We start from the raw sequence: 11,790 nt of genomic DNA, 5'->3' as shown, positions 1-11,790 counted from the left end.
TGGAGGCAGAAGATGCTAAGAATCCCCAGAGGTTTAACATAAACAGTAATCCAAACCTCATTCTGGCGACCTAAACTGCCACTCTCTCCAGTGACGCATTATCCGATGTCCGACGGATTACCCGACGTGTCATAATGCAATCCGCGGAACGCATTATTCGATGTCCTACATTACCCGACGCGTCATAATGCAATCCGCGGAATGCATTATCCAAAGCCCGAACGGATTACCCGGCGTCTCATAATGCAATCCGCGGAACGCATTATCGGATGTCCGACGGATTACCCAGCACGTCATAATGCAATCTGCGAAACGCATTATCGGATGTCCGACGGATTACCCAGCGCGTCATAATGCAATCCGCGGAACGCGTTATCCAAAGCCCGAACGGATTACCCGGCGTGTCATAATGCAATCCGCGGAACGCATTATCGGATGTCCGACGGATTACCCAGCACGTCATAATGCAATCTGCGAAACGCATTATCGGATGTCCGACGGATTACCCAGCGCGTCATAATGCAATCCGCGGAACGCGTTATCCAAAACCCGAACGGATTACCCGGCGTGTCATAATGCAATCCGCGGAACGCATTATCGGATGTCCGACGGATTACCCAGCACGTCATAATGCAATCTGCGAAACACATTATCGGATGTCCGACGGATTACCCAGCGCGTCATAATGCAATCCGCGGAACGCGTTATCCATTGCCCGAACGGATTACCCGGCACGTCATAATGCAATCCACGAAACGCATTATCCGAATCCCGAACTGATTACCCAGCGCGTCATAATGCATTCCACGGAACGCATTATCCGAATCCCGAACTGATTACCCAGCGCGTCATAATGCATTCCACGGAACGGATTACCCGGCGCGTCATAATGCAATCCGCGTGAACGCATTATCTGAAGTACGAACGGATAATCCGACACGTCATATTGCATTCCACAAAACGCGTTATCCGATATCCGACAGATTACCCGAAACGTCATAATGCAATCCGAGGAACGCATTATCCGATGTACGAACGGATTATCCGATGGGTCATAATGCAATCCGCGGAACGCATTATCCGATGTACGAACGGATTATCCGATGTGTCATAATGCATTCCGCGAAACTAATGATCTGATGTTCCAATGGATTACCTGACGCATCATAATGCATTCCACGGAACGCATTATCCGATGCCAGAAAGGATTACCCGGCGCGTCATAATGCATTCCATGGCACGCATTATCAGACGTCGGAATGGATTATCCGACACTCACGGCTGCAGATGGGATTCGCTTTCCGATATTCTGACTATTTCACGGCACTTTGCGGGACGGATTCTGTCGGATAACCTCTGGTTAATTCACATACTTACACTGTCCCTCTATCCTGTGCTGAAGTAGCAAATATAGTGTACATTATTTGCTATGTCAGTATTTATTTGGTAAGTAAATACATGTTTTAACATTAATTTGGCACATTTCATTGGAGGATCCGTTATTACTGTTCTTATTAACTTCACTAATATTGTATAATGACTTTATGTTCTATTATTGTACTCAGCAGCAGAACCTGTTGCTGCCTTGTGAACACAAGAAGCTACTGCTCCCAGGCTTCAGGTGAGCTTGTTCTGCAGTAGGCCCGTCACCGTGGCAACTAGGAACACGGAAACGTTGCAGTGGGCCACGCCCTCTCTGGTTTAAAGAGCTCGCGCCCGCCTCCCAGCCAATCAGAGCCACGGCGTGTTTCGAATTTGTTCGCGCGCCCAGCCTATAGCGCGTGGCTGCTTTCCCCGCAGTCCTCAGGTGACCCTGGGCACTGATCCGCCTTCTCCGTCATTGACTCCCTCACTGACGTCATCCCGCATGCCGACGCAGCCCTTTCCTGGCCAATCCCAACGCCTTCTGGCTCGGTTCAAAAATACTAGCGGCCCCGCCGATTCATGGGAATTGTGGGTGGGGCTATGTGGGCGTGGCCAGTGGCGACGCGTATTGGACGCCGGAGGGAATGGTGGCGCATCGGCGGCCATGTTTGTTGTGGGCAAACCCAGGGAGAGCGGCGTTGGAAAGGGACTCTGCGGCAACTGCTGCCGCATAAGCCACGGCGAGCGTCCCTCCTTTCAAGGCTTTATTTGAACGCATTCATGAACAGTATTAACTGTAGCGTTACCGCGGCTAACCGCCCGATTCCAGCGGGCCGTGACGTAGGAGCGCGGGGCGGGATCGCTGCGTCTGAGTTGCCATGGAAACGCCGGCCTCGGCTTTGATTGGACGAGGCAGGAGGGTAGGCCGCCGGGTAATGGGGCTGGGAGTTCAGTGTGGGCGTTGCTGTTCGACGCTGGGAGTTCGTCGGTGGGCGTGATCTCGTGTCGAGTGGGCGGGGTTTGGCCCTGGGGGAGGAGTCCCGGCCCTGAGCCTGGCACAGAGGGAGAGCTGAGCAGCGAGCGAGGCGGCCGCACCGACACCTGCCGGCCCCCAACCAACTACCTCACCAGGATGAAGGGAGGCGGTAAGTGGCACCCACTGGCTGTGTGACTGTCACCGCAGGAGCACTCGCCATGCGTACGCATACTCATATATAAATTATATATATATATTTGTGTGTGTACAATATATGTATATACACATAGTAGACGTGCAATGTGCTGTAGAATTGTGCACTTTCACGATTAAACGTCTGTTCCCAGCTTATGTCAGTGGAAGATCCCTCAACTTCCCTCCCAAATCACCCTGAGAGCAGCACACATATACATACATACACACATACACTTCCCTCCCAAATCACCCTGAGAGCAGCACACATATACATACATACACACATACACTACCCTCCCAAATCACCCTGAGAGCAGCACACATATACATACATACACACATACACTACCCTCCCAAATCACCCTGAGAGCAGCACACATATACATACATACACACATATATACTTCCCTCCCAAATCACCCTGAGAGCAGCACACATATACATACATACACACATACACTTCCCTCCCAAATCACCCTGAGAGCAGCACACATATACATACATACACACATACACTTCCCTCCCAAATCACCCTGAGAGCAGCACACATATACATACATACACACATACACTTCCCTCCCAAATCACCCTGAGAGCAGCACACATATACATACATACACACATACACTACCCTCCCAAATCACCCTGAGAGCAGCACACATATACATACATACACACATACACTACCCTCCCAAATCACCCTGAGAGCAGCACACATATACATACATACACACATACACTTCCCTCCCAAATCACCCTGAGAGCAGCACACATATACATACATACACACATACACTACCCTCCCAAATCACCCTGAGAGCAGCACATCACACACACGCATATATACATATCTATACTTCCCTCCCAAATCACCGTGAGTGCTGCACACCATCACACATTCTCACACACACACACACACACACACACACACACACACACACACACACACATATTTCCCTCCCAAATCACTCTGAGAGCAGCTTCTACACACTGTCGTGTGTATGTGTGTGTGTATATAATATACACTCACTCTCTGACCCTATGGTCAGTCACTTCCTGCTCTGTGGATTTTAAATCTCCCTCCAAAGTTGGGGGGGGGGGGATTGAGATCTGTATGCGCATTTATTCATAGAAGCCCCTCTCCTGTCAGATCAGGGGGGCATTGAATACGCCGGGGGCTGTTTTATTACCCCATTCATTACTGTGCTGATGGACGGTGACCCCTCTGTTCCCCCAGCTCTGCTCCCCATTAGTTTGTGGGAGGGTTCATGGCAAATAGTCTGATTTTTCATGTGGGTTTTCAATAATGATAAAAAGCCAGGACTATGAAATTGTTCATTTTCACTTGAATTCAAAAATAAACTTCCCCTCCAGCCAGCAAACCGGCTTTCCCTCAGACCACACTAATAACCTACTTGTTAATAGGATCTGTGTCTAATTTCGTGTGTGTATGTATGTGTATATATATATATATATATATATATATATATTTGCACCTGAAATTACTTTTTTAATGTTTTTTGTAACCCCAAATGACCCAGATCTCTTCTCTTTAAATTCCACAGTATCTTTTTAGGGGGTTTGACTTCAGGCCCCAAGTACCCTGTGTCCCTGTCCCTTGTATAGTCTGCTGGTTTAATTCACTTTGTGTCTCTTATTTGCACGGCTTTGTATTTAAATGGCTGAGGTGTAAGGGGAGGGGGGCTCATTAGGGGTTTTGGGCGGGTTACTTTTGAAAATAAACTACTTGCCAGCCAGTAACTGGCCATATATAGGTGGGAGGAGATAGGCTTCCAACTCAGGCCTCCACATAGCATTGCTCAATGCACATTTCCTGTAGGGGGTTGTAAAGGGTTAAGGGAGCTGCTGCATGGCTTTTTAAAGCCCATCTGACCAGCTATTTAAATAGGTGGGTGGTGTGTGTGTGTAATTATTTATATAGATATATATTTTTAACTTAAATTCTTAAAATGGAAAACAAAATTCAAGTGCATTTATGAATCTGCTGGTCTCCAGTACGTGTAGGTTGTAGGAGCAATTTTGGATCAAAGCTTAATACAATTTAATTATTTAATAAATCAGCGTTATTATAATTTTGCTCAATCCTTGTTAAAGTTTGTTTTATGTCTAATTTCAAAGGGCTTTCATATTTCTGTGTGTGTAATATCTATATATCGCTCCTTAAAATGAAGGACCCTCTGGGGACTGAAACATTGGGTGTGTGCAATTTGGGCGCAATAAAATCATTTTTTGCCCTTAGTGCTGTGCTGGTAATATAGATCACGTGTGATCTTATTTACATTTTTATATGTGTGTGTATATATATACAAACACATGTTTGTGTGATTTATTTATTTTAGTATAATAACCTGTTGGCTTTTTTTAGTGCAATATTGTAGAGAAAATAATGTATAATGAGCCCCTGTGATCAGCCTTGTGTTGCAAGGCATGGGGATCAATGTCAATGGGAAGGTTAGTGCCAGGGACGCGTTCACAAGGTACAACAGGGTGGCATTGCCAGGTCTGCCATGTTTCGGGTTTGTGACTGACCCCCTCTGGATCCGGGTTTCATTTGTCCCCCGAGCGCAATGCGTGGCAGTCCTCGATGGTAGTGCAAGGGTTAAACCAGATAGTTTTAAACGAGTTGCACTAGGGCAGGAGGGGCCAACTCCACAAGGGTCACCAACAGGTTGGGATAGCCGTGCTTCAGCACAGTCGTTGACCGAGCCACTGACGGCCACCTGTGCTGAAGCAGGGATATCCTTAAAGCCTGGCCCTTGTGTACTGGAGTTGGCCGCCCCTGGTAGGAGCTGTCGTGTACAGAGTCAGATAAAAGCACAAGCCTATTACTGGAATTGCAGTGTGAGACACTGAGACACAGTGATGTCCCTGAGACACAGTGATGCCCCTGAGACACAGTGATGCCCCTGAGACACAGTGATGCCCCTGAGACACAGTGATGCCCCTGAGACACAGTGATGCCCCTGAGACACAGTGATGCCCCTGAGACACAGTGATGTCCCTGAGACACAGTGATGTCCCTGAGACACAGTGATGCCCCTGAGACACAGTGATGCCCCTGAGACACAGTGATGCCCCTGAGACACAGTGATGCCCCTGAGACACAGTGATGCCCCTGAGACACAGTGATGCCCCTGAGACACAGTGATGCCCCTGAGACACAGTGATGCCCCTGAGACACAGTGATGCCCCTGAGACACAGTGATGCCCCTGAGACACAGTGATGCCCCTGAGACACAGTGATGCCCCTGAGACACAGTGATGCCCCTGAGACACAGTGATGCCCCTGAGACACAGTGATGCCCCTGAGACACAGTGATGCCCCTGAGACACAGTGATGCCCCTGAGACACAGTGATGCCCAGGCTGGCACTGTGTGTGGGTGGGTTTCACAATCTGTGTCTGGGTGGGTTAGTAGTGTATTGGTGCAGTGGTTACAATATGTGCTCACATACAGTTACCCCGCCTGACCCCCCCTGCATTGAGTGCTCTGCCTGCATTGTTTTTCTTACATTCTGATTTAATCAGATCTAACACCTGATCTGTCTGGCAGAGCAGTTAAAACCTCAGCTGCACTTAGCCACTCAAATGTCCTTTTTGTTTTTTAATGCTTCTACCCTTTCCTTGTGTAATCAAAGCACATACTTTAAATATTTTTGGAGTGAGGCAAACTATACAGCATGGTACATAGAATGTGTAATGTGTAAATAAGGGTACGTTATAATGTATTAATCCAGACTTTTCCCTTGTGAGTTTTGTTTGGCTAATGGTAGCTGGAATGGGACACTTCGCCGCGATGTCTGCTCCGCTGCGCACCCAACCTTGCGGGATATTTTAAAGATGGTGCGTCCAAGCGGCCTGTCTAAACAGTGTAGCGGTCCCATGTGGGACTTTTAAACATGCAGCGGTCGGGCACAGGAGCAGACATCGCGGCGAAGCGTCCCGACGCGGAGCATCCTAGAGACCCAGACCTGATGGGGACTGTATAATTCATTTTATAAAGATACCGGACAGGTTTAGAATTACACAGACTGACGGAAACCGCGAAAAGTAGAAAAATGAGAATTCTTCACTTCCACCTAGGAGCAAAGCGTGCTAATGGCAGTGACATGGTTAAGGCTAAGGCCCCGCTCCCAGAGTCAGCGCACCCGCACTGCTGACAGGCGGTGCGCTGAGATACACAGACCGCGATATGCGGTCTGTAGGGAGCCGGAGCGGGAGGTGGGCGGTTTGACAGGGAGGGGGGGCGTGGATTGAGCGGAGGGACCCGCTACTCTCCCCCCCCCCTCCCTCCACGGGCTGCAGGAGGGACCCGCTACTCTCCCCCCCTCCCTCCACGGACTGCAGGAGGGAGCTGCTACTCTCCCCCCCCTCCCCGGACTGCAGGAGGGAGCTGCTACTCTTCCCCCCCCCCCCCCCCTCCCTCCACGGACTCGGGCTGGAGCACTCATACATACACACACACACACACAGGCAGACACTCACGCACTCATACACACACACACACACACACAGGCAGACACTCACGCACTCATACACACACACATGCAGGCACTCACGCACTCACACACACACACACACAGACACACAGACAGAGGCAGGCACTCAGGCACACACATACAGACGCACACACAGACAGGCACGCACCTGCTTTCACTCCACACTCCTCCCCGCTCCCGGAAGCCTCTCCTCCTCCCGCAGCCTCCCCTCCCCATTGGCTCACAGCCACATCACGTGACGCGTCAACGCTAGGAAACACCATTCTGTTGTGTCTCCTAGCGGCTGACGAGCCACAGCGTGTAGTCAGCTGTGCCGCCAGTGGGGACCGGGACCGGCTCGCGAGGATTCCCCTGCTGGTGGGGAACTCGCTACATTGCCGCCCGCGCCAACGAGCGCAGCGGGACCGAGGCCTAAGGGGTCTGTCTCTACCTCTTCTCGGTCCCCTGGCGGGCGCTGTGGCCGGGCCATCAGATTGACATCACTAAATCCTATAGCGATCAGGCCCCGGTCTCATGGTCTCTTCCCCCTCTCTTTCCTTTCAGCCCTTCACTGCCGCTGCTCCAAATGTTTCTCCGCCCCTCCCAGACGGCGGGTGAAAAGGCGCCCGCGGTTACTGACACTACTCAGCCTCCCGGAAGATGTCCTCTTGTATATCCTGGAGTGCCTGCCAGCTGTGGACATCCTATCCATGCGAGATGTAAGGAGGGTGTGCCCGTCTCCCCCCCTCTGCGCCGCAAGTCTCCCCCCCTCTGCGCCGCTGTCCCCCCCCCTGCGCCGCCCGTCTCCCCCCCCTCTCCGCCGCTCGTCTCCCCCCCCTCTCCGCCGCTCGTCTCCCCCCCCTCTGCGCCGCTCGTCTCCCCCCCTCTGCGCCGCTCGTCTCCCCCCCCTCTGCGCCGCTCGTCTCCCCCCCCCCTCTGCGCCGCTCGTCTCCCCCCCCTCTGCGCCGCTTGTCTCCCCCCCCTCTGCGCCCCCGTCTCCCCCCCTCTGCGCCCCCGTCTCCCCCCCTCTGCGCCCTCGTCTCCCCCCCTCTGCGCCCCCGTCTCCCCCCCTCTGCGCCCCCCGTCTCCCCCCCTCTGCGCCCCCCGTCTCCCCCCCTCTGCGCCGCCCGTCTCTCCCCCTCTGCGCCGCCCGTCTTCCCCCCCCTGCGCGCCTGTCTCCCCCCCTCTGTGCCGCCCGTCTCCCCCCCTCTGTGCCGCCCGTCTCCCCCCCTCTGTGCCGCCCGTCTCCCCCCCTCTGCGCCGCCCGTCTCCCCCCCTCGCGCCGCCCGTCTCCCCCCCTCGCGCCGCCCGTCTCTCCCCCTCTGCGCCGCCCGTCTCCCCCCCCCCCTGCGCCGCCTGTCTCCCCCCCTCTGTGCCGCCCGTCTCCCCCCCTCTGCGCCGCCCGTCTCCCCCCCTCTGCGCCGCCCGTCTCCCCCCCCCCCCCCCCTCTGCGCCGCCCGTCTCCCCCCCTCTGCGCCGCCCGTCTCCCCCGGCCTCGCAGATTAATGATTAATAGGTTTCTGATTTTATATTTGACCATTTCAACTGCAGTTCACGAATTCAATACCAAAGATTGTTCAAAAAGTCGGCATAGAACCGGGTGCATATTTTCACCACCATTTTGATTCTGACCATAATTATTTTTTTTGGCATTTTTTGCATTTTAGCCTAGAATCACCCGTTGCAAATCATAACGCGCCCAACCCCAATACAAGTATTTTCGTGTCCCCCTCTTTTTATTCCTGTATATAATTCCGTAATTCCGTCCCTATTATTTTTTGATGTCTGAGCTGCAGTACATGATAAATGACTGACCCCGGGACTAGAACAGGGTGTGCCCGCTCCAGAGCTTATCACTAGACGGCGCCTCCCCTTCCCGTGACAAAGGGGTGGCGCTCACAGGGGCGGAAACGTCTCCTCTCGCAACGCGAGTCGTATAAAGTGACTGCTCCTCCCTGAGGAAGACCTTGTGTGTGGGCCGAAACGTTGGCGATTTGCATTGATGTGAGCAATACGTGTTCCTTGTTCCTCGTAGTGTGCTTCCGCCGTTGGGTTTTGGAAGTCTCTTGCTCCTCCCCGGCGCGCGCACATCGGTCCGTGCCGCTCCTCACTGTCTCACTCACCTGTTTCAGGTGGACCCTCACTTGAAGTCCCTGGTGGACACTCACAGCAGCGTCTGGGCCCGTGCCGGCTTCCAAGACGTCTGGCCTTCTCCAGAAAACCTGCAGCTCTTCGAAAGGTAACTGTCCCGGCATCGTTTAAGCTGCCGCCCCATTTCGGACCAAAGTGCACCAAATTTCCGAAGCAGGATTAAATATAGACGGCTTGCACCTATTTTTGTAATCTCTTTTTAGAGCTGGTTTGGGAAGATGAGGCGTGGGTGCTGGTGAAACGTTGGGTGCCCGTGAAACGTTGGGTGCCCAAAGCTTATCCATGGAAAGTGGGTGGATATCTGCAGTGCCTAATGCAGGGAGTCTTAAGCAGGGCGTCATGCCACCCATGGGTGCCTCAGATTGGCCTTAAAGGAGCAATTTATGCGCTTTTTAAATTCTTTTTTTTAACATAGGATTGAATCAGGGGTCTCCGGGGCTAAACCCCTTCAATGTCAGCTCTGGGGACTCCCTGCTTTCTGAGATACAGATCTCCGAAGGGGCTGCCAGTATCGCGGCAAAACTTTAACGCACCCAGTCAATAGGAAGTCGAACATGATGATGTCACGGCTTCCTATTGGCCCACAGGACATGGGAGCTTTGTAACTCCGCCCTTAAATGAACCCTGCTAACTGAGCGGTTATCGGCCCCCCCCTACGGAGGTATGTATCTCTGTAAGCAGGGGGTCCCCGGAGTTGAAATGAATGGGGTTCAGCCCCAGAGACGCTCTGCTTCCATCCTATGTAAATTAAAAAAAAGCGCACAAATGTTACAATGACGTTTGTTTATAAACGTCAAAGCGTCACTCTGAAAACACGGCCGTTTTTGGCTTTAACAATGATATTGTGATTAAATACTTATTTTAACGTTCTTACCCCAGTTTTCTTGCAACTGAACAAATGGCGGGGGTGGGACCCCAGAAATTGGATGATCTCAGTAGGGGGGGTGGGGGTGGGGAACCTGTAGAAAAGAAGGTTAAGAAACACCGGCCTAATTTCGCCTCTTCTTCCCCCAGGGCGGCAGAGTGCGGTAACTTCGAAGCCTGCGTGAAGCTGGGGATCGCGTACTTGTACAACGAGGGGTGTAAGTGTTTTATATCCGGTGGGGTTCTCGCCAAAAAGCCGGGGGGGCTTCATCGTGCTACAGTGGGGGAAGGGGGGTATTGGCTCACGCCCGCATTTATTTTTTTCTTTTTGTTCTACTAAATGCAGCGCTTCTAACAGTTTAGGGCGATGCCATTACCTAAGCTGCCGATTGATCCGTTCTCCCGTGATCGATCGGCGACGATCCTGCTGTCCCGGGTTCGCAATATGGCCGCCTATTTCAGTAGGGACGTGCCTGTGACTTCCTAAACGGATGCTTTAGCAAGGAAGTTTAATAGGTTGATACACATTAAAAAGGCATAAAGAATGGGTGTGGAATAATTATTAAAAAAATGTCGTTAAGTTCGATATAACCATTGATTTATCACTAAAAACCACATTGGATTTTGAATGTGGTGATTCTTTCGCTGTGGCCCTGTGAAAATGTGCATTGTAGAGCTGATTTATGGGAGCGAGCTGTCCCATTATCCATGTTACGGCTTTAATCAATTCATTTATTTACTTTAAGGAGCCATCCAAGCGATTTCTTCTCCTTTTTTTGTACATTTTTTTTTTCTTTAGCATCAAAGCTAGGGGGTCTTTGGAGCCGAACCCCATTCATTTCAGCTCGGGGGACCCCCTGCTTCCTGAGATAATTGCCTCCCTAGGCGGTGCCGGTACCCTGCAAGCGTCTCGCGGGCCAATAGGAAGCCACCACCAGATGACGTCGCGGCTTCCTATTGGTCCGCAGGGTGCGGGAGTTTTGAAACTCTGCCATTACGTGATGCGTGCTGCCGGCGCCCCCTAGGGAGGTGAGTATCTCCGGAGCGGAGTAATGAGACCCCTGCTTCCATCCTATGTTTAGATAAATCATCGCCTGCTTGGCTCGCCTCTCTAATCCAGTGAGTTTCCTCTTGTGTAAATCTTTCATTTTATTTATATTGTGAGTCTTCAATCTTCTGTAACGTGAAATTGATCATTTCTTGACTCGCGGGCAGGCGGCTTTCACATGAACAATAGCGGTGTGCAATATTTGTACATCTTCATCCTGTTGGCATGTATAGAATTACCCCGTGAGTTGTTTAAAGAGGCCTTTAAACGTACGTGGCATAGGGGAGAGTCTGTCAGTGCAGGGTGGTGGGTTCCAGGGTTGGGTGCAGCCCGGGAGGTATTTCGGAGGTGAAGAACATGAGGTAGTCATGGGCAGAGTGGAGAAGACTTGTGGGGTGACACCCAAAGATGAGGTCTGAGACTGCCCCAGGATGCCTGTCTCTCACGCCCCTGCCTTCTCTGCCCCTCCTCAGTGTCCGTATCGGACGACGGCCGGGCGGAGGTGAACGGACTGAAGGCATCGCACTTCTTCAGCCTGACAGAGCGTCTGAACACCGGAGCTGCCCCCTTCGTCTGGCTCTTCATCCGCCCGCCCTGGTCCTCCACGGGAAGCTGCTGTAAGGCTGTGGTGTTTGACAGCCTGAAGGAGTGCGGGGATGGGACGGGGGTAAGTCAAAAGAAACCATTCAGTGG

At 52.0% G+C, this 11,790-nt stretch overlaps 1 protein-coding gene across 5 annotated transcripts in view; it reads left to right on the top strand.

The window, feature by feature from the left end:
- Positions 1-1,513: 1,513 nt before the first annotated feature.
- Positions 1,514-11,790, top strand: part of CCNF (cyclin F) — a 28,355-nt gene continuing 18,078 nt past the window's right edge. For 3 of the 5 annotated variants that reach the window (XM_075566405.1, XM_075566407.1, XM_075566404.1), the window contains exons 1-5: positions 1,514-1,621; positions 7,599-7,753; positions 9,167-9,273; positions 10,200-10,267; positions 11,571-11,764. In XM_075566405.1, coding sequence (XP_075422520.1) covers positions 1,537-1,621; positions 7,599-7,753; positions 9,167-9,273; positions 10,200-10,267; positions 11,571-11,764 — 609 coding nt within the window. In that variant the 5' untranslated portion in view covers positions 1,514-1,536. Of the gene's footprint in view, positions 1,622-1,962; positions 2,511-7,598; positions 7,754-9,166; positions 9,274-10,199; positions 10,268-11,570; positions 11,765-11,790 lie in introns of those variants that run through there. The other 2 variants (XM_075566408.1, XM_075566409.1) reach the window with 2 other exon arrangements.

Source organism: Ascaphus truei, chromosome 11 (assembly GCF_040206685.1).
Source record: "Ascaphus truei isolate aAscTru1 chromosome 11, aAscTru1.hap1, whole genome shotgun sequence".
In the NCBI taxonomy this organism is placed as follows: Eukaryota; Metazoa; Chordata; class Amphibia; order Anura; family Ascaphidae; genus Ascaphus; species Ascaphus truei.
This window is presented reverse-complemented; position numbering and strand designations above follow the sequence as displayed.